The sequence below is a fragment of the Glycine soja genome, chromosome 18 (genome assembly GCF_004193775.1).
Source record: "Glycine soja cultivar W05 chromosome 18, ASM419377v2, whole genome shotgun sequence".
NCBI lineage: Eukaryota > Viridiplantae > Streptophyta > Magnoliopsida > Fabales > Fabaceae > Glycine > Glycine soja.
In genome coordinates, this window is record NC_041019.1 from 46,160,874 (window position 1) to 46,185,254 (window position 24,381).

Sequence of the window (24,381 nt, forward strand, 5' to 3'; positions counted from 1 at the left end):
ATAGAAAAAGAAATTGCAATGTGTTTATTACTCACCAAGAGGGGAACATAGGATAACCAAAGATACACATGTCAACCCAATATAGTCTTAATTGAATATCATAAGACTTATTTATACTATTCAAAAATTCTAATTGAATGCCATTAAATTTTGTTGTCCTCATTAAAAAAATCTAAAAAATTTTAATTGAATACCATAAGACTTATTTATACCATTTAAAAATTATAATTGAATGTCATTAAATTTTGTTGTCCACATAAAAAAAAATCTAAAAAAATTTAATTGAATACCATAAGACTTATTTATACTATTTAAAAATTCTAATTGAATACCATAAGACTTATTTATACCATTTAAAAATTATAATTGAATGTCATTAAATTTTGTTGTCCTCATTAAAAAAATTTAATTCAATACCATAAGACTTATTTATACCATTTAAAAATTCTAATTGAATACCACATAAAAAAATTAAAGAAACAACAGGCTTGAACAAACCGATATAGAGGCTTGCAAAAGTATATTTGCTTAAATAGAAACAACAAGGTGCCAGCACAAAAAGCTAGTTCTTAGGCCCAATATCCTTCAGAGCGCAAGTTTGTTCCTCACCAATAGCAGACATGACAGACACAACAAGATCCTTGCCCTCAACAAACCCATCCTTTATCTACAAAGAGAAATCAATGATACAAACCCAATCAAATGAAATATACACAAAAAACAACTTATGTTTGTCAATCCAAAAGGGGAAAAAATCATTAGAACTCTGTCAACCTGAGTGAGCAGACTCTCATCAGTGGGAAGCTTAAGGTCATCCTTGGTGTTCCCATTTTTAGTAAGCAGACTCAACTACAATAGTAGCAAACCCTTGTTCAGATTTCAGAACATAAAAGCAAGGGCTAATTACTAATGTATAATAATAAAAGAAAACGGGGAACAGAAACATCAACTCACAAATCCATCCTCAGCAATATCAATGAGCTGGTAATTGTGGTGTGTGACTCAAAATCACAATTGGCATAAGTGAGAAGGCTTTAAAGTGGTGTTGTCATAACTGTTTTCAGTTACTATAACTGAATTAGTTTTGGCACCAATGTATAGCCTTTTTTCCTAGGACTAGCTTTTAGAGTGTATATATACTCTTGATCATGTAATGCAGTGAGTGGGGGTTTTGAGAGTGGCTGAAAACAGAGAGGCAAAAATCAAAGTTGCTGCAGAAAAACAGAGAGTTCAATAGAGAGAGAGCTAGGTGATTGAGAGAGGTTTTGAAACAAGAGAAACCAAGAGAGATCAAAGCTAGTTGTTGCTTGTATTGAACTTGTAATTTCATGATCAATGTGATGATGAGGAGCTGCACTTTCCTGTGGATGTAGGCACATTGCCGAACCACGTAAATCTTTGGGTTCTTGCTCTGTTGTGTTTGCTTGCTGTGTTTTTCTTGTTTTTGATCTTGTGCAGGTTTAAGAGTAGCAAAAATTTTGCATAGAACCAACAAGTGGCGTTGTCTGTGGGGACAAGACCAAGATCAAGAAAGATGGGAACAACAAAGTACGATATTGAGAAGTTTTCAGGGGAAAATGACTTCGGGTTATGGAGAATCAAGATGGAAGCAATCTTAATTCAACATGGTTGTGCAGAAGCTCTTAAAGGAGAAGAAAGGATGTCTGAATCTCTAAGCTCAAAGGAGAAATCAGAGATGATTGCTAAAGCCAGAAGTGCAATCATTCTATGCCTTGGAGATAAAACTTTAAGAGAAGTTGCAAGAGAAAAGACAGTAGCCTCAATGTGGTTGAAATTGGAGTCATTGTATATGACAAAGTCCCTTGAAAATCGACTATGCTTGAAGCAACAACTGTACACCTTCAAGATGACAGAGTCAAGAACAACCACTGAACAATTGGCTGATTTTAACAAGATTCTTGATGATTTGGAAAATATTGAAGTAAAGCTTGAAGAGGAGGATAAAGCTCTCTTGCTTCTGAATTCCTTACCAAAATCCTTTGAACATTTCAAGGATGCAATTATTTATGGCAAAGATCAAGACATTACCCTAGAAGAAGTCCAGACCTCAATAAGGACCAAGGAGATGCAAAAACAGCAAGACTACAAATCTGAGGATAATGGTGAAAGCCTGAATATTTCAAGGGGAAGGAGTGAAAAGAAGGGAACAAGAGGAAAGAAGTCCAGATCAAGGTCAAGGGATTCAAAGAATGTCCAAAAAAAACAAAGTTCAAATGCTTTAATTGTCACAAAACTGGTCATTTCAAGAAAGACTGCCCAGACAAGATCAAGAAAGGATCTTTGGACTCTGCTGACATTGTTGAAGCCTCTGAAGGTTATGAGAGTGTAGGTGTTTTAGTAGCTTCTAATACCAAAACACAAACAGAATGGATTATGGATTCTGGATGCTCATATCACAGCAGCCCGAGAAAGGACTATTTTGAAACCTTGGAACTGAAACCAGCTGGAGTTGTACTGCTAGGAGACAACTACCCCTGCAAGGTACAAGGCATTAGAACTGTGAGATTGAGGATGTTTGATAATAGAGAGTATCTACTGAAAAATGTAAGGTACATTCCATAACTCAAAAGAAATCTTATTTCCATAAACATGTTTGATGATCTAGGATATTCAACTAGAATTTTAAATGGTGTTCTTAAGATTTCAAATGGATCTTTAATCATAACTAAGGGTAACAAGAATAAAAGTAATGGCTTGTTTATTATTGAAGGTTCCACTATTGTTGGACATGCATCGGTAGCTAGTAATACTTTGATTGATAAAACAAAACTTTGGCATTTGAGATTAGGTCATGTTAGTGAAAGAGGATTACATGAACTTGAGAAACAAAATCTGCTAGGTGGTGATAATCTAGATAAACTTGAATTGTGTGATCATTGCATTGTGTGCTTGGTAAATCATATAGAATAAGCTTTGGCACATGTATTCATGTTTCATCTAGGCCTTTTGAGTATGTGCATTTAGATTTATAGGGAACATCTAGAGTGAAAACTCATGGTGGAAGCTCATACTTTCTCACCATCATAGATGATTTCTCAAGAAGAGTATGGTTATATGTTTTGAAAAATAAGTCAGAAGCTTTACAAAAATTCAGAGAATGGCATACTCTTGTTGGAAATCAACTTGGTACAAAATTAAAAGTTTTAAGAACTAACAATGGCCTGGAGTTTGTTTCAGAGCAGTTCAATGAGTTTTGCAGGAAAATAGGCATCAAAAGGCATAAAACAGTCCCTCACACTCCACAGCATAATGGTTTGGCAGAAAGAATGAATATGACCATTTTGGAAAGAGTGAGGTGCATGCTTCTAAGTGCAGGACTGCCAAAGACCTTTTGGGGAGAAGTTGCAAATACAACAGCATATTTGATTAATAGATGTCCATCATCAGCCTTAGATTTCAAGACACCAATGGAAGCTTGGAGTGGTGAACCACCTGATTACTCAGGATTAAAGGTGTTTGGATCACTGGCCTTTGCTCATGTTAAACAAGGAAAGTTGGATGCAAGGGCTATAAAGTGTGTGTTCATTGGCTATCCTGAAGGAGTTAAAGGGTACAAGTTGTGGAAATCGGAACCGGGTGAGACAAGATGCATCATCAGCAGGGATGTAACCTTTGATGAGAGCATAATGGCAATGCTAAGTAAGGAGCAGAAGGATAACAACTCAAGTAGTGAGAATACCAATTTTGAGGTGGAGCATTCTGAAATTTTAGATCATGGCAGTGGAAATGCTATTGATCACACTGATCAAGGAGAAGTTGGAGATAATCAAGAGTTGGTTACTCAGCATGACTTGTCCAATTATCAATTGACTAGAGATAGAGAAAAAAAGGGTGATAAAGCCTCCAAAGAGGTATGGTCATGCTGATATTATTTGCTATGCCTTGAGTGTTGCTGAGGAGATTCAAAACTCAGAACCAAAGGCCTGGAGGGAAGCAATTGAAAGTGAAGACAGCCAGCTGTGGCTTCAGGCAATGAGTGAAGAAATGGAATCTTTGAGAAAGAACAAGACCTGGATACTTGTAGATCAACCTAAGAAGCAGAAGGCTATTGGATGTAAGTGGATTTTCAAGAAGAAAGAAGGCATTCCAGGAGTAGAAAGGCCTAGATTTAAGGCAAGATTGGTAGCAAAAGGCTTTACACAGGTTGAAGGAATTGATTACAATGAGATTTTTTCACCAGTTGTGAAGCATTGCTCAATTAGAATCATACTTGGTCTGGTAAATCAATATGATTTGGAACTTGAACAGCTGGATGTTAAAACAGCTTTTCTCCATGGAATTATGAAGGAAACCATTTACATGAATCAGCCTGAAGGTTTTGAAGAAGAGGAAAACAAGGTGTGCTTGCTGAAAAAATCTTTGTATGGACTAAAGCAAAGTCCTTGAATGTGGTACCTGAAATTTGATGAGTTCTTGATCAGATATGGCTTCATTAGAAACAAATATGACAGCTGTGTATATATCCTGAAAAATGGGAAAGTGTGTGTTATTTACCTTCTCTTGTATGTGGATGATATCCTCATAGCAAGTGCTAATAAGGAAGAGATTAGGAAACTCAAAGAAAGCTTGAACACAGAATTTGAGATGAAAGATCTAGGATCAGCTAGAAGAATACTCGGGATTGATATTCATAGGGATAGAGCAAAGGATGAATTAATCCTGTCCCAAAGCAATTACCTCAAGAAAGTGGTTGAAAGGTTTAGGATGCATCTAAGCAAACTTGTTAGCACACCACTTGGCCATCATACAAAGCTATCTGTTATTCAAGCACCGGAAACAGCTGAAGAAAGGTCTAAAATGGATCAAACACCCTATGCCAGTGGTGTTGGAAGCATAATGTATGGAATGGTTTGCAGTAGACCTGACTTGGCTCATGTTGTAAGTATTATAAGCAGATTCATGGGAGATCCTGGCAGTGCACACTGGGAAGCTGTGAAGTGGACACTAAGGTATCTAAATGGATCTTTGAAAGCTGGTTTAAGGTACAAGAAGACAGCACACGAGGCAGCAGTCACAGGCTATGTAGATGCAGATTTTGCAAGAAATGTAGACACAAGGAAGTCCTTAATAGGATATGTGTTTACTTTGTTTGGTACAACAATCAGTTGGAAAGCAAATCAACAATCAGTTGTTGCTCTTTCAACAACTAAAGCAGAGTACATGGCCCTAGTTGAAGGAGTGAAGGAAGCAATCTGGCTTAAAGGCATGATTAATGAACTTGGAATAGCACAAGCTTGTGTCACAATTCACTGTGTCAGTCAAAGTGTCATTCACTTAGCAAATCACCAAATGTACCATGAGAGGACAAAGCACATAGATGTGAAACTACACTTCATCAGAGATGTGATTGAATCTGAAAAGGTGAAGGTGGAGAAAGTTTCAACAGAAGAAAACTCGGCTGATATGTTCACAAAGTCCCTCTCTAGTGTCAAGTTCAAGCACTGCCTGGACTTGATCAATTTCGAAGATGCCTAAAGCACTTTGGTAGAAGTGCAGCCCTGAATCACAAGGAAGACATTTGCTGATTTGGAGTCAAGGTGGAGATTTGTGGTGTGTGACTCAAAATCACAATTGGCATAAGTGAGAAGGCTTTAAAGTGGTGTTGTCATAACTGTTTTCAGTTATTATAACTGAATTGGTTTTGGCACCAATGTATAGCCTTTGTTCCTAAGACTACCTTTTAGAGTGTATATATACTCTTGATCATGTAATGTAATGAATGATGGTTTTGAGAGTGGCTGAAAACAGAGAGGCAAAAATCAAAGTTGTTGCAGAAAAATAGAGAGTTCAATAGAGAGAGAGAGAGAGAAAGCTAGGTGATTGAGAGAGGTTTTGAAACAAGAGAAACCAAGAGAGATCAAAGCTAGCTGCTACTTGTATTGAACTTGTAATTTCATGATCAATGTGAGGATGAGGAGCTGCACTTTCCCGTGGACGTAGGCACATTGCCGAACCACGTAAATCTTTGGGTTCTTGCTCTGCTGTGTTTACTTGCTGTGTTTTTCTTGTTTTTGATCTTGTGCAGGTTTAAGAGTAGCAGAAATTTTGCATAGAACCAACATTAATCAATAGGATTCACATGAGGGACCTGAAAAGACAAATAGCAACAACATAGAAAAAACATGGTGTAGATTAAGCTACAATTAAGAAAACAATGAGAGAAAAATTATAAAAAATAATAATAATTAAGTGGCATGCATACATCACAGTTGTGAGAAGAGGGCACAATATCCTCAAGTTTCTTGGTAGTGAAAATATCAATTCCAACAAAATGGCACTTAGCGTGATCGTGCTTTCCAATTTTGGAAGTCGAAACTTCCACAACTTGTTAACAAAATATAGATATATAATAATTAAAAAGAACAACAAATCAACAATCATAGGCAAATCAACAGTAGATTTCAATGAATAACCAAAAAAATTAGGGGCAAAGAGTGTGGATCTAAGAAGTGGAATGCAATCAATTATTGAACAAAAATCTAAAAGGGTTTGAAGAAGGAATTTGACCTTGTAGGGGCGGCCTTTGATGACGATGTAGTCGTTCTTGTGAATGGTACTTGCTTGTTGAGGGTAGGTTTTAGAGTCACTGGCGTCGGCCTTGGACTCGAAATGGTGCTCTTCGTCCGACATGATGATGTTTGATTCAACAAGAATGATTGAGAAGTGGTGGAGAAGAGCGGGTGAACAAACACAATTACAGGTATCTGCGTCTATGTAATATATTCCTTTGCCACCAAACTGAACCTATCCAGCTAGGGTTTCGTATTTCTTTTGTGCATCTCACTCCCAGATATTTTTCATTTTTTTTTGCACTGTTGGATCTTGCCCGTTTGTGTTAGATGGACGCTAAAACTAATGGGCCCTAGTCAAAACCGCCATGATTGAACTCGGAAAGCATGATTGTGGTTCTCTTCTTCTTCTTGGGCATGAAGTTCACAACTTCCTTGAGGTTGGGAAAGCTTTGGGGCTCGACCGCCCCGATCATGACCGCAACCTGGGCCTTAGCCTCCTCGGACTTAGCCAGCGTGATGGTGGTTCCTTTCTTAGGTTTTTTGTTTGTTAGAGATGGAAGCGTCGTGTGGGAAGGGTGAGAGAGCTCTGACATGAGACAATAAATGGGAATGGAAGGATTTTCAAAGATAATTTTTTGAAAACCATCCTTGAACACTTGCTTTCATATACGGTTTTTGTAAAACCATCTTAAAAAAGTTGAATTTAATTTCAAAAATGTCATTGCTTATTTTTTTTACATCGATTTTTCAAGAACCAACTTAGATTCAACGATGTTAAAACATGTTTTTTTTAGTAGTGAGATTTAATTGAGAATTTACTCAAAAAAATTGTAGTCATACAATTTTTTAGAGTTCAAGCTCATGGCAATTTGGTTGTGCCTAGTAGGAGGTGTTTGCTTTGTTTTAGTACATAACTAGATTAGTTCCCGTGCAAAGCATGTTTGACAATTCAATTTTTATGAAAATAAAAGTGATAAATGTAAAATAAAAATAAAAATTGAATGCTGTACAAAAAATGAGACAATTGGAGTGTGCCCGTGCAATAAGCTTTTTAGTGTGGAGAGAGTGAAAAAAAAAATGTCACTAACCATTGTCCACCCACTAACACATGACAAAGTGCTGGACAATTTTTATAAATATATAGATAGTATAATATTATATTTTTATAAATCATTTCCAGTAATATTGTAATCAGAAATCTTATTTGTGAATATATAAAATGGGTTGAATGATTAAAGGAGAAGGGAAGAGAAGAAATATAATTTACCCTTCTATCAAAAATTAAATCCTAATAAACCAACATTTGTCGAAAGAAATAACAAATTAATTATGAATACATCTAAAAATGTTTAATTTCGTTAAATTTTAATGTATCCCTATGAATATATTTAAAATTCAAAATAATTAAAATAAAATATAAGAGTGGAATGAAAGTTATATTAGAAAAATAATTTTCATATTCCTATGGAAAAATAACTTAAAATATAAGAAAAGAAATGAAAATTATAATTGAGTTAGAAAATAAAGTTCTTGTTCCTATAGGAATTTAACTTACTCACTATTATGGGAACAACAACGAATTTGGTTTTTGGTTATTAGGCGTAAAAATATGTACGTTTAAAAAGTAAAATTGAAAAAACATCTTGTTTATTTTTCAACGGATTCTAATTTTAAAATGACTTCTGTTGTAAATTTTTGTCTTAAAACTCGGTTTGAAATAGAAGTAAAAAGAGAGTTACTTTTACCAACTTAATTTGTAAAATAAATTTCACTCAAACTTAATCTTTCAAACTTTAATCTAAATCCAGCCATAGTTAGACATAAATACTACTTGAGAAAGTTTTTGTAAAGCTTCAGATAAACATGAAAATATGATATCTCATGTTAAATTTACATTTTCATAAAATAAAACTGTAAAAAGCTTGAAACAATAACACTCATAGGATCATTTTGATTAGTTAAAATTATAGTGCTAGACCGTATAAAAAGAATAGGATAGGACAAAAACATAAGTTACAAAATAATTTTTGTGTATATCATTTGACAAACAATGGACAACACAATGGACAACACAAGTAAAAATAATATAAAATTTATTAATATATCTAATATTAATTATTTTAATATAATTGATATCAATTTAGTGAGTTTATCAAAGAAAAAATTAGAGAGAGATTAGAATAAAAAATATATGATGTTTTTTTTTAAATGATTACGTTAGTTAGTTATTATTTTTTTGGTTTTTAAAGAGATATAAATAGGAATATATGTGTCTTTTTAATATTGTGTCGGGACAAAAAATTGTTCCATGGTTTTTTGAGTGATAAAAATTTGAAATTTTGTCCTATATTCATTTTCTTGATTTGCATTATCCCTTAATCTTTTTCAAATCAACGTGAAAAAAAACTGTCTAATATCATAATTTTTAGATTCATAATATTTTGGAAAATGTGGTTAACAATAATTTTTTTATTTAAAAATATTATTGTTTGCAGAAATTAAAAATTGACAAAAAAAAATATTTTTTTGGCAATTTAAATAAAAAACTGTATGTTAGCCTTTTTTTTTTTTAAAATTGCTAACTTAGACTAAACCTTTTCTTTTTAAAAAAACTTAGACTAACCTTTATTGATACTTGAAATAAAATTTAATGGTTATGTACTCACAATATAAAATAATTTTATATTATTAATCAATCGTAAATTATAATTAATATGATTTTTAAAATAATTTTTTATAAAGATTAATAAATTTATCATATATTATAAATTATGATTAAATAATGCTGTAAAATTGTTTACACTTTACAGTCTTTTTTTCTTAAATTAAGGGTTATTTCTTTTTAAAAAAAATACAGCATCTACGCTAGCAATTCCAAATTCCTAAAGTAGGAATTTAAATATTTAAATACTCACCTAATTAATTAGATGTAACACTAAAGGCTTTTCTCATGCGATAAAATATTTTTTTTTTCTGGCATTGTGTTATATATTTTTCCTGGAAATCATTGGATAGCAAATCCCGTTGATGCTTATGGGCTTCTGGTTTGAACTTCGAAGGATCTCAGCAACCAATAAAAAATCGCACTTTGTAGCACATGCATGCCCCACATGAAGAATAATAGCTTTTAGCTTCGAATTCAAAGAATGAAAAACTAGCTAATAAGTGTGGGGGGCTTGACCCACGACCGTTTGACGCCGTCAATTTCTGACCAATGCGCGCGAGCACATGTGGAACACCAATTTTTATTGATTTTTTTTTTCTTGTGATTGTGAAATATTTTGTGTAAGTTTCACAAAAGAAGACGCGTGGCAATTAAAACAAGACAAATTGGTTTCAAACTTGGACATCCTAATATTAATTAATATATATTGTGAGAAAATAATTTTTATATGATAGTGAGATATATAGGTAAATTCAAAACATGTAGTTATATATAAATAGTAAAGATTTAAGGTAGCATGATTATTTTAAAAAAAGTCTTTTAACTTATAAAAGACGCACATAATTTTGTATTTTTATGATCATTTGTGATGAAGTTTAGTAGTTAATATTTTTTTAAAAAAATATGGATTTAATGTCATGTTTAGGAATTGTGAGAGCCTAGTGGACTTGATCTCATAGCCACAACATATTTCTATCGAGTTAACTTATTGCGTACGGAAGGAAAGTTGAATTTGACTTTTATAATTAATCATAATAATTAATAACATGAAGTATATAAAAATTCGGGAGTGATTTATTTTACCAAAACAGCATATAATTTTTTCAAAGACGATGTGACTATTTAAATTAATTCTTAATTTTTAAATATATCAATATAGTAAATTAAATTTTCAAACATTTTAATTTATGCATTTATTGAAAAAAATAGATTTCAAAATCAGAGGAGCCAAAATAATACAAAAAAAATAGAGAGGCCAAATTGGATCATTAATAATTTTAGAGAAACCTAAAACATAATTTACCTTTATTATTAATAACAAGGAAATTTTTTTCTACAAAATTATTAAATAGAACGTAAAAATATAACCAGTATAAGAATTATAATTAAAAACTAAGTATAACTTAGTAGGAAACAATGTATGTATTATTTCTTATCAAATATGTTTAATTCCAACCTATTTGAAATATTTATCACATTAATATACTAAATTACTAACTAGTTTTTTTCTTTTTGGGTATGAAGGAGGGCAAAAGCCCGAAACTGATAATAAACTTACTAACTAGTTTAAATTAAAACACGTGTTTAGGTTAGTTGGTTATTCAATCGATTGACTAAACTATCCTTTTTTTACTGGAGACTATGTATACCGGTCCCTTGTACCTCTAGAAATGATCATTTTCTTTGGTTGATAAAAAAAAACTCATGAAACAAAAGGTAATAATCACCCATAGTAAAATCGTTAATTACTTCCACTATGTTTTTTTACAACCATTAACATTTTCTTTTAACCTTCTAGAAATAAGTTTTATTATTTTCATATATTTTGATTATTATCTTACTGATATGAAGTATTCATCAACTTACGAATTTTATTAATATTTTTATTGAAAAATCTAGTTAAACTTTTGCTGTTAGAGTTCTCGCCCCCCCCCCCCCCCCCTCCCTAGGTTTTATAGTTATCCTATGTAAAATATATTGTAATGATATATGAAATATTTAGAAACTAAAATAGTTTATATTAAATAAATCAAATTTATCTTTATATCTTTAATTAAGAAAATATTGTTCTATTTGTCAAACTACTTTTTTCTTAAATATTTCTGCTTTTTTTCATTTATTCACTGTATTTATGAGTATTCATATACGCACGACAGCACGAGATATTTGTTTGTTAGTTCCAAAAAAAAAAAAAAATCTTTACTGAATTTCTCGCACGCACATTCAAGTTTTGTAATTAGTTGTTTTCAAAATTTACAAAAAAAGCATAAAGTTTTATTTCACCTATATATGACAACCTAGTTGGCCCATCGATAATGAAGTATTTAAGCATGCTCTAGACATCAATTATTGAAGTTTATTCCGTACTTAACAAAATGAACAAATGAAAAATATTGGGTCTTAGAATAATATAAACAGATTAGTGCATGTGATTCTTATATTCAAATTTGAATGGTAGAGCCAGGAAACAAACTGGTACGCATATGCAAGTTCATCTGGGTAATTTAGGAAGAACATAACCAAGGACATGCAAGAACATCTTACATCTCCATTTAACGTAAGAGTCCATCTAAGTCATCTTTGAAAATAAAGATTAATAACATGAAGAATTTATTTTTACTTATTACAAGAAAGAAATATTTATGTTTAAAACTTTTCTCATATATAAATATTTAATTTTGAGTAAATTAATTCAATTAGAACTTAATTTAAGCATACTTTTCAAAAAATAAAATAACATTTTGAAACATAAATTAATTCCAATAAGTTTTTTTGATGCAAAAGTTCCAATAAGTTCAGATGAGTACAAATTGATTGGGATGCCCCACAAATTCAATGAAGGTTTTAAACTCGAACATGGTTTCAGGTGGCATTTTTCTCCCTTCAGCTTCGGCTATTATTTTTCTCCTTCTTGTAAAGGAGAATTTAAAAGAAACAAATTAACATCCAATATCCGTGCCTTTACAACTATAAATAAACTACTAAAATTCCGGTGCATACTTTACACTTTTCTCGTTAATATAATAACTTCCTATCCAGTTTTTTTTTTTTCCATCAATCCTTTTAATCAAAGAATAAAACTACTAAAAAGATTTATGCTTATACCTTTCTCATTAATATAATTATTTGGAATTTGATTTCGGTCAGGGTGGAGTGGTAGATTCCCCGTATGGGCTGGCAAAACGACGTGCGTAAAGGGACAATCAGTGAAACTGCGAGGGAAATGTCGTTGGCCACGTGACCTACCTGTATCTCTCAGTCACTAAACCCCCACTATTAATTTTAAAAAAAAATTCAAAAAAAAAGAGGGTTGGATATAGTAGAGTACGTCTTCTGTTTTTGTTTTACTGTTAAAATGGCATGTATTTTTTTTTTCAAGAAATAATCTTAATTACTTAGTTGGATCGGATAAGATGATTATAAAGCCAACAATACTTTTCTTCTAAATATTTAGCGTATGTTTAGGTTAAAATTAGCAAACTTAATCTTAGGATAGTTTCTATTTTGTAAATTAAGTTTGTAACTTGTAAGAGGAACCTTGGCCATACTTTTTTTTTTATTAAAACTTATTTTAGGAAAATATAATGGTCTAACATATTTTTGAAAGGTAATTAAACATGTCATGAAACTGAATTTATTCCCTAAACTAAGTTTGGAATACTCTCAACCGAAACCCAAATATACTCATAATGCAACTACATATTTAAGGTTTTCCCCACCATTTAGCAATGTTATTGAAATACAATGTCCTATTAGTTTGAGGTGTTATGTAAAAATGACTTGATTTTTCTTATTTATGTTCGATGACAACAATAAAAAAATTAAATTTATGTCTCCATACATTTATCCTAATCTCCTGCCGCTAGGCTGATCTGATAGACACTTGGGGAATTTGTAGTTACCAATTGCTATGAAAGCAGTGGAAATCAGAAGAAGGTAGAATACATGTTGAAAGGAAAGCACAGAAAGTTTGAGAGTTGAGAGCAATACAAAGTAATTGTACAAGGGATGTTACATAGTATATAAACAAATTGTTAGATATCCAGCCAACATGATATACTTTTATTTGTTTCTTAGTTTCTTATCCTTGATTGTGGCTTTGTTTCACAAGGATGCAATATAAGCGTATATGCTCTTACAATAAAAACTCTATAAATTAATAATGTCATGATCGGAGAAATTTATTAATTTAGAGAGTTATTAATTTATCGATGAATTAATAATTATTAATTTAAAGAGTTTTTAAGTAATTATACTGTACATACCAAATAAAAAGATAAATTAGTCTATGCCTCTTAGAATTACGTTGCAACGAACCTTAGGACTCAACGTAAATTAGCAACTACTGTGTTCATATGCATTGGAAATCAATAATGACTTTTGAAGTACATTAAATGTAAACAAGAAGAACAAATGTGTTCAATGTATTCTTAAGCAAGTTTGGCATATATAAATTATATGAATGTGTTAGAGTATTCAAATCATATCTCACAAGATGACTTCTCATCTAAAAGGTGTTACAAAATCAATTATGTCAGATCAAATACGTAAGGATCTCACGAAAAATCATGATCTTATTAATTTATGATTTTCTTGAGACCAAAAATTATAAAGGGATCTCACGAAAAATTATTATCTTATTATTTTATCAAATTTTTCAATTTTTTACATTGGCCCAAGTCGGGACCGGACAAATTTATTATTTTAGAGAGTTTATTAATTTATCGAGTATTAATTTAAAGAGTTTTTACTATAAATGAGGACTCCTGTGATAAATTTATTTGGAGGCCTCTCAGTTGTATCTTTTTCTTCAAATTTAACAAGCCTTTCTAATGAAATTTATTATCTTGATTAAATTATACATTTATTTTTTGTGAATATTGAATATATAGTTCCAAAAACATGAAATCATTAGATGATGCTACAATTTTTTTGTAGAAGTGCCCAAACAAACTATTAAAACTCAAACTAGACTAATTAAGAATCAAACCAAATCAATATATAAGAATCCAATTATTGACAATTAGTTCTTAAACTAACCCGATTCACTTTTCTTAATTAAGATCTCTGAGTAAGTTTTGTGAATGAAAAAAAGATAATTAAAAAGAGAAACTCATTTTAAGTGATCAATCAGATGAAAATAATCATAAGTAAAATTAATAAATATTTCATACCAATAATATAATTACAAAAAAGAAAAACTAAACCGTCTAACTTACCATGTTTTAACCAATTTGTAATAAAAAAAAAAACAGTTTGTAAAAAGATCCAAATCACCAAATTAATCAAACGATCCTATATAAAACTCAATTCCTACTTTTTAAGGGAATGAGTCTTGATTCCCTTAATTTAGAAAAATAAATAACAATGATTATGAGTTGTTTTTTGGTAATGCAATCATTATGAGTATGTTATTAGCTTTAAATTTAAATTAAATTAAATTATATTTTATTTTAAATTATAACAATTATTTTTTAAAAATTTAATTGAATTATATTATTATTATAGCCAAATTAAAATTAAATCTTAATTTATTTTAAGTACGAATAATTTGTTTGTCTTTAAATATTATTATTAAAATTATATTACACTTTTAAATTTAAATCAAATTAAATAATATTTTTAAATTTTAAATTAATTTGATTGATTAAGGTTAAATTAATCTGCATTTCTTTGAAATATTGAAAATTTTTAATTAGGTTCGTGAACTATTTTTTTTCAATTGAATCTATGAATCTGTATTTATCTTTTAGTATTTTTAAAAAATATTAGTAATTAAAAATAATAGTGTATCATAATATAAATTATTTGTCATAAATATAAATATAATTTACATATTAAAAAATATTTATTCATTTATTATATATTTAAAAATATTTTTTGTTATAAATTTTAATTATAAAAAGAAAATATTTATTCTATGACATGCACAAACTAAAACACTAGCTATCAACAAAATTATTAACAAAATTTTACACAATAGATAATTGAGAATTTTCTAACAACATAAATTTTTAACCAATATAGATTTTGTTCTTTGTTTGAAAGGAATATATACATTAAACTCCATATGGAAATTTAGTGTGTTTGTATAACCTATAAAATTATGAGATTATGATAAGGTGGGATCAACCTTATATTTAATCAAATTTTATATCTTTGGATTATTTTTAAAATTACGTAGAATCAATTATAATATATAAAAATCATGATAAAATTCAAACAATTTGTACCAAAACTAATTCTACTCTGTTAAAATCAATTTTATCACCCAATTCAAACACACACTTAAAAAGCCTATTTTACAAAGGAAACATCACAACTTTGCAGGCCGAAGCCGGAGGACCCGAGGGGATCCACAGCCACCCTTTCTTTTTCTCCTACTAAATCATTGTTTCTGTTAGCCACTAACGTAATCATTGTTCCTATTTTTCAAACAAAGAAGAATAATAAATTAATAATTAAACCCTATTCAAATTTCATTTTTCAAAATGCAATGTCATTTTTATCTTAGTTACAAATTAAACAAACAATAATAAAAAAATAGGTTATATATTATGAGTATAGAATGACTTTCATGGTTTATTTTGTAGTTTCATTCGTTTATAATTTATATATATATATATATATATATGATAAATTTATTGATTTTTATAATAATTATTTAAAAATTATATCAATAATAATTTATGATTAAATGATAATATAAAATAATTTTAGATAATTTATTTTATATTATTATTTTATCACATTTTATCATATAATAATTTTATTAATTTGATTTATAATTGAATCAAAATGTAAAATTATTTTTCATTATTATTAAACTCATAAACAATTAACCCAATTTTCCGAAGCCGGAGGATTCTAGCAAGGTTCAATTTGTCTGTCTCTTCTCACTTTCCTAGTAACAGCACCCAACAGGAGAGAGAAAGTGAAACATGTGTTGGTGGCGTCAAACCATGTATCTAATCTATCCATTTCCAGTATCTTTCTTTCTCTTTCTCACTCATCATCTTCCCTTGTTTTTCGTTTTTCTATTCAAAATCATAATAGAAAAATCAACCCTTTGTTTTTAAATGCGATAAAATTTCCAAAAATGTGAATATAGAAAAAGAAAAAAAAAGCAACTTGCTTTATATATAAATATTGGTTATTCTCCCTCTCTTCTCAACCGTCTTCTCCGCGTTCTACTCGCGTGCATTGCAGTCAGCCCAAGCGAGAAAGGGAAGAGAATCGGAGAGAAAAACTTCAGAGAGAGAGAGAGAGAGGGAAGAGAGGGAGAGTCTAGAGAGAGAAAGCAAAGCCCAAACACCCCTTTTCACCATTGCAATCTTCGTTCGGTTTCAGAGAACCCCTTTTGAATTTGTTTGAATTTTCTGGGAAACTGGGCATTTTGTGATCATCATCTGGGTTCTCTCGATCTCCATCTTTTTTTTCTGGCTTTCGGTTTTTTCTCCTCAGATCCTCTTCTGTTTTTGTTTTCTCAGTTTTTTTATTCGAATTTTTTAAGTTGTCTCGCAATTCTGCCTCGTGGGTGTGTGTTTTTCCAAGGAAAAGATTCAGCTTTTAATAGCAAGAAAGTGGGAAAAGGATAGATTCCTATCTGGGTTTTTTTATGCGATTGTTGGTTTAAATTTTGAGGGCAATGATGTTGACCTTAAAAGTGTCGTTATGAAGTAATATGGAAGTGGTCGTTATACGGTTACAACAGCATCAACAACATCATCAGCAACAAAAGCAAAAACACCACCATCAACAACAAGAACAAAAAGAAGAACATGTCGTTTTACATTGGTCGCGAGGCTTCCAAGGTTGGTTGTTTTTGTTTTTGTTTTTTTTTTTTTGTGAACCCTTTTCTATTTTAGTACAACCTTTTTATTCATCCGGGTATTATTCCTTTTATTCTTTGTCTTCTCTATTTATTGTTAATTTTAATCTTTTGTTGTGCAGCTATGGAAGAGATTTTGTGCAGAGACAACTACCGAGCTCAACCTCCTTGCGGAGAATTGGAAGTACCTTCTCGCTGGTATTGTTTTTCAGGTTAGTTTCCTCCTATGAAGGTTGTTCTGGTTACCCTTTTGTGAAAGGAATGCAAAGGTGCTTTTGTCTTTCTTTTTGTGGATTGGAGATTCAAATAGTTTTCACAAGTGGTTGTGGTGGGAGCTTTACTTGAACGCTACTAAAAGTTTTCCTTCATGTTGGTGTGGTTACTTCTGGAGGTTGCTAGTTTTCTTTATTAGGAACCTAGTTTAATTAATATAATAAACTTTTGTGTTTGATCAATTAACGTTATTTTGATAAAGATTATCATCTAGTGTTAAAAATTTGATATCTTGATAATTCAATGAGGAAAAACACAAGGAACTGGTAACTGCTGCATTGTTTGTCATATTCTGCAACTCAGAGGATGTGGCATTCGATGCATGCTCAAAATTTGATCAATTACTGCGTCTCAAATGAAATGCTGACATAAGTAATGGACTATACTTATTAATTAAATCTTAATTTCAAATTTACTCAAGTCCATGTGGAGCGCTCTGATTCCCACATGGTTTCATTTCTCTCATTGACAGAAAGCCTTTAATATTTTGCATGTACTTGTTGAAGGCAGTTGAAATGTTTTATCAAGCATTTTCTCTTTTTGTTTTAGTTTGAGAAAAGGGTAAATAAATAAGAATAGCAAAATTTTGTATATATTTTTCTAAACTTTGTATCCTTGTTTAGTGTTATGCATGAAGGATGTTTTGTTTAATTTAACATACTTTTATTATTTATATATTTATTTATGATTGTTCCATGTCTAAATTCAAATTAAACTATTTCCGTACAGTACATACATGGTTTGGCTGCACGAGGAGTTCATTATTTGCATAGGCCTGGCCCTACACTACAGGATCTTGGATTCATCCTTCTTCCGGTCTGTAATTTTCATTCCCTTTTCTGTGTGTCAAAAATCTCTTACCAAGGACTGCCTTTTGAATTTTTAATCTTGTCGCTGTTACAGGAACTTGGGCAAGAGAAGGCTTATATTAGTGAAACATTGTTTACCTTTATCTTTTTATCCTTTGTCCTTGTAAGAATTCTCCTCCCCTCTTCAATCTTATTCTCCCTTTCTCTGCTTTCATTTCAGTTGCTAGCATGGTTTTATCTTTTTCCTATGAAGTTCTAGTCTGCAATAAGTATCATAGTTTTTTTGAAGTTTTAATGATATGCTTCAAAATGTGTGCTTTTGCAGTGGACATTTCATCCCTTTATATACAAGAGCAAAAAGATCTACACGGTTCTAATATGGTGCAGGGTTCTAGCTTTCTTAGTTGTAAGTGTTCATCATGTGTTTAAGTATTGTCTAATTTATTTATAACTGTTTAAACATTTGACTTGAGTGCTTAGGGTTAGAAAATGAATTAGTGTGTTGCTAACACAAAATGCAGTTCTTGCTGTCAACAAAGATAATGCTGATTATTAAAGTAATATCATGATTTGGCAGCTTATCTCTAATTATGCTTCCATGCATATTGATGTAAAAGTGAGCATCATTACTGTTTGACTTTGGTTTCCTATCTTTCTCTATTTATAGTTGCCGTCTTGCTTTAGATCTTTTCTGAAGCCTTTGCATTTTAGAAAATTGAAAAGTAAAAGACTTGCTGTGCTTTCTCAAATTGTTTAACCCTTTAACTAGTAGTGAAACTTTCTAATATATGGGTAATTGCCATTGTTTTGGAAGTAAATTAAGTTTAAGGCTTGAAAAAGTTTGTAAATAAGAACATATAAATTATCTTGGAAATGATCATTGCGATGATCATAGACCCATTGTTAAGTTGTCACATTGCTTCACCTCCTTTTATGTGTAGCAAGCAGAATCAGTTCATGTCCATTTCAACCCATTGCATATGGATTTATAACAGTTTTTTGATAAGCTTGGCTCCTCTGTAATTGTTAACTGCAGGCTTCCCAAGCTCTTCGCATAGTGACATTTTATGCTACGCAGCTTCCTGGTCCAAACTACCATTGCCGAGAGGTATACTTATTTGAGAATGTGTGCTTTTTAAACAAACATCACGTCTCTTAAAATTAACTGTTTCTTCTTTCTGGTGACTGTGAGTGGTAAACTATGCAAGCTGGATTCTTTTCAAATAATCTTTTGATTTAACTCCACTTCATGTATCGTGCAGGGGTCTAAACTTGCTACACTGCCTCATCCAGATAGTGTCTTTGAAGTCCTCTTGATTAATTGTTAGTATACTATTGTTCTTGAGTTCTTTAGCTTTGACTCCTTTTTGGTTGTTATGGTGCTCATTTGGTTTTCATCATGCAGTTCCACGTGGCGTGATATATGGATGTGGTGATTTGATATTTTCATCACACATGATCTTTACTCTAGTCTTTGTTAATACATATCATAGATACGGCACAAGAAGGTAAATTGGCTCATGGGTCTGACTCATTTTTGTGAAGATTTAAGTTTTCCAGAAGATTTCACTGCCGTAACATTTGTTTTGGTTGCTTCATTGTTTATTGTGATAATTACCACAACCGTCTTTGATACTTGTACTTTGTACTAATTACGACCTACACCTTTCATGATAGAAAAATTACACCAAGTTCCCTTAGACACATTTGACATGTTATTTTGGAAAAATTATACATACCTGCCTATTTTTATGTTGAACCCCATACACAGTTACAAACTGTTCTTAAAAATGACAAAACAAGGGAGGTAAGCGTAACTTTTCAATCAAGAAGGGTGTGCATGCAATTATCCTTAACCTCAAGGAAAGTCAGTATAATTATCTCTTTTTTATTTTAGGACTTGCCATTACTCATGACTGTCATATTGTACTATAACTTAAATTTCTGTTATAACTTATTGTGCTTATTCATGAATCACTACAGATGTATAAAGCAGCTAGGATGGACACTTGCTGTGTGTCAGTCTCTTTTGATAATAGCTTCACGCAAACATTACACGGTTGATGTAGTTGTTGCCTGGTAAGGAGGATATTCTGAATTGCAATGTTCAAATTTTGTGGTCCATGTCCACTTTGGTTTATTAATGTTTTTTTTTATCCCTTGCAGGTATACGGTTAATTTGGTGGTATTTTTCGTTGAGAAGAAATTAGAAGGTTTGGACATTTGGACATAATTACATGTTGCTATTGTAACAGCAATTTGCTGTTATATGCTAACTTGGTTATTCTACTACAGAATTGCCAGACCGGACAAATGCTGCTGCAGCACTGCTGCTACCATTAAGCACCAAGGACAACAAAGATGGCAGGACCAAAGAAGAGAACCACAAGTTGTTGAATGGGAATGGTGTTGACCCTGCAGATTGGGTGTGTTGAATGCCTTCTACTTGTCCTTTTTTTTCCTCTCTCCCTACCTTTCCTCCTTTCTTCTTTTCATGTAATGTCATTTTCTGTGATCTGGACATAACATGGTTTTTGTGACTTTACTCAGAGGCAGAGAACTCAAGCAAATGGAAAGATTCTGGAAGATAGCCATGCACATCATGCTGACACTGCAATGAATGGTTCATAGATACATTAGCTTACTATGCTGCACAAAGTTGAGATCTGCTGCAACATGGCCTTTTGGAAAGTTACAACAACCTACATACGATTAGATTTTTGTTAGCCTGATTTGTGTTTATTGTAACTGGGTTGTGTGCTTTTTAACATATTGCAGCCCTGATCCATTTGTTCTCATTGTGAAAAATGATCTAGCATCAGCAGTGCTATAGAAAAATTTCCAATTCACATTGCCTCTTTTTTTAGTACCATGTGCATAGTCCTCCCTAACAGTATATTTTTGGTGCACCATGATCATGCTCTTTACATGGAGAGAAAATTTTAGTACCATGTGCATAGTCCTCCCTAACAGTATATTTTTGGTGCACCATGATCATGCTCTTTACATGGAGAGAAAATCATCAGTAAAATGTTAATGTAACATGTTTCTAAATTTCTAAATGTAAAAAGGAGTTAATTTGAATTGCTGAGCAAATAGATGAAGTAAAACCAGACACTTGTACATTTTGTCGCTTGCTGACAAAAGGGTTGGTGTAGGAAATCTTGTGTTCTCTTAGCACCAGGTCACTCCACTGAAAATGTAAACATGGCACATGGCACATGGCGTGCATTCATTATTGAATCTAGAAATGTCAAGTTTATATTAAATTTCTGCTGTTGAGACAATTATTACTCTTACCTAAATATGAGGATGATGGATTGAAATGCGTACTTCCGTTTCTATTTTGGTCTCTCCAATTAAAAAGGGACATGACTATTTTTTTTCTCTAAGTAACATTATATCTTCTGCCACTTTTTCTTGTTGAGGTGTTCTAGTAAGTTTTTAATTGAAGGAAGGGCTTGAAAGGAAACTACATTTGAGTATTATTTATCTTTTATGAATATTTTGTATATGGTCAATTATCATAAGTAAATTAATTCACGAAACACTTTCATTTTTATCTAAAAAAGTGAGGGTTTTACTATAATATTCACAAATTAATATCTTAGGAATATTTATGGGGTTTTTCACCATGTTGGTGATTTTTACAAAGTATTTATTGAATTGAGTTGGTCTTGAAACTATTTACTTGTTATGAGTGATTTTTGTTGCATGAGATTATGGTGACGTCAGTCAAAGTAGGCGTTACATAAGAGATGTCATTACATCACGCGTTACATAGGAGGTGTCACCCTTTAGGTTTTCTCCTTCGTTGTATTTAATAATTTTAATTAAATTATTTTAGTAATTTTAATAATTAATTTAATTTAAGTGATTTTAATAATTAAATAATTTAAGTGATTTTAGGTTTGAATAATTTTATTTTAATTTAAGTGACTTTAATTAATTGTTCCCACGCGAGTGAAAAAGTTGGGTGTGAAACTTTTCAAGCCTACATATATCCTAACTCCCACGTCATTGTAGCTTGTGTCCATGTTAACATTGGTTCATATCAATATGTGGATAAGGTATACAAAATCGAAACCATCATTCAAGTATATTCCTAGAAACTATAATCTCCTTGGTTGTGAAGAAGCCATACCTAAAAGGAGTGACTCTATTATTCTTCTAGATGAGTCCAAATTACATCTAAAGGGTCAAGCAAGGTCTACACTAGGAATTAAATGAATTATTTAAATCTCAACATGCACAAACTTGTAGCCAATGTAGGCATCAAGGGCGCAACAGAACTAATTATCCACAAAATTGACATCAGTTTGTCATAAATGAAAAAAAAAATCATTTCATCCATATTGTCATTGTAATTATTATAATGCATTTCAATTTAACTCATTTTTTTATTACAAATACGTTTTTTGCTATTTAATATAAAAAACTATCAATAAATACAAACACATGATCTAATAAAACCATTAACCATAAATCCTAATCAATATCTCTAAGGACCAACAATTTATAAAAGTAAAAACAACATTCAAAATTAATTAAAGTCACTTAAATTAAAATTAAAATTATTAAAATATAAAATCACTTAAATTATTTAATTATAATTATTAAATACAAAACGAAGGAGACAACATTTAGGGTGACGCCTCCTATGTAACACTTGACAAGGTGACATTACCTGTTCTAACAAGCCAACCTAAACGTGTGACATGAAATAAGATGACGTCATCCACTATATGACAAAAGATAAACTAGTGACGTCACTTTGATTGGTGCTCCCTGTATCATGTAATAAAAATCACACATAACAAATAGATAGTTTCAAGACCAATCCAATTAAGTAAATACTTTGTAAAAATAATCCAAAATGGTGAAAACCCCAATATTTATGTCTGAAAAACATTTTTATTTTATTTCACAAATTTTTATTTTTAACTTTGAAAGTTTCGTATAAAATTACAGAATGTTTTTCTTAAAATAATTTGAAACAAACATGAATATAAATTGAAAGATGTTTTATATATTTTTTTAAAATAAAACTAAAAAAAAATTGCTGTACAGAATGCTAAAATGAACCATAAACTTTTTAAGACAGCTGAAAAACAAAGATTATTCTCCAAAATAATTGCTTGCCACATGGTGTATACTGATTATTTAAAGGGTACATTGCCTTAAATGACGAGTTTGGTAGTTTTCAAAAGTAATAATGAAAGTCAAATAATTCCTAAATATAAAATTACAAAATAAATTGAACTAAACATTTACATAAATTAAAAAGACCTCTCAGATTTAAAAGCTTTTTTGAAATAAAAATTGAAACAACCATGCTGTACTGATTGCTAAAATAAGTTAGAAACTTCTTTAAGACAGCTAAAAACAAAGATTAGTTCCCGAAATAATTGTTTACCAAATGCTATACTGATTATTAAAAGGTACATTGCCATAAATGCTGAGTTTGGTGGTTATGAAAGGTAATGGAGCTCGAATAATTCCTAAATATGAAATGGTAATTAACAAGTAACATTAATATGCACATGGTGCTTTAAGCATGTGCTTGTGGCACATAATAATGCTGCATGAATTGTGCCCAATATTGTGCCCGATATTGTGCCACGTATGCAATTCCATTTTTGAAGTACAAATTCCCTCCAAGTTTCCGTTTCTGAGACTGATCAAACACATGCATTTCTCCATTACGCATGGACCACAAGCCTATACATTGCTCAAACACCTTGTCTCATGGGGTATCATGTTTCTCAACAACCATGTTGATGTTATCACTTATCACAGTACCACGGATTGTTTTAAGGGTAAAAATTTGTAGCCAGTGCAAGCAGGGCATCATAATTAAAGCCTATATTTCCTAAGATTGCGGTATTTGATTCTTAATTAAAAGGGTAAATAATTACTTTTGTGCATAAATGTGTAATTCGCTGACAAATGCGTTAATGAAAGATGAAAATATAAAATTTAGTCCCCGAAAATGTAAAAAGTACGATAAATATATCCGACCGTTAACTTTCATTTATCACCGTTAATAAAATAGTCTATATGACACAGAAGGACGAATTTGTCACTGAAATAATTGTCAATGTGATCATGCTGACTAGATTGGACAAAAATGTCTATAAGATATCATTTTTGGACGTAAATGTCAGTAATTTTTTGTTAAACGAAAATGTCAATAATTTTTTTTGGACCTAAATGTCAATATGTTCCATTGGACCAAAAATGTTAATAAGCTAACATTACTGGACGAAA

General features: G+C 31.2%; 1 protein-coding gene and 1 pseudogene across 1 annotated transcript; one reads left to right on the top strand and one right to left on the bottom strand.

Moving 5' to 3' along the window:
- Positions 1–562: 562 nt before the first annotated feature.
- On the bottom strand, positions 563–6,651 carry LOC114394826 (annotated as a pseudogene).
- Positions 6,652–16,309: 9,658 nt separating this feature from the next.
- On the top strand, positions 16,310–21,354 carry LOC114396599 (phosphatidylinositol:ceramide inositolphosphotransferase 1-like). Its single transcript, XM_028358663.1, has 12 exons — positions 16,310–17,012; positions 17,152–17,241; positions 18,032–18,118; positions 18,206–18,274; positions 18,437–18,517; positions 19,148–19,219; positions 19,374–19,434; positions 19,517–19,619; positions 20,095–20,190; positions 20,278–20,324; positions 20,407–20,537; positions 20,662–21,354. The coding sequence occupies exons 1-12, from the start codon at positions 16,980–16,982 to the stop codon at positions 20,740–20,742; spliced, it is 951 nt and encodes a 316-aa protein (XP_028214464.1). The 5' UTR covers positions 16,310–16,979; the 3' UTR covers positions 20,743–21,354.
- Positions 21,355–24,381: the final 3,027 nt, after the last annotated feature.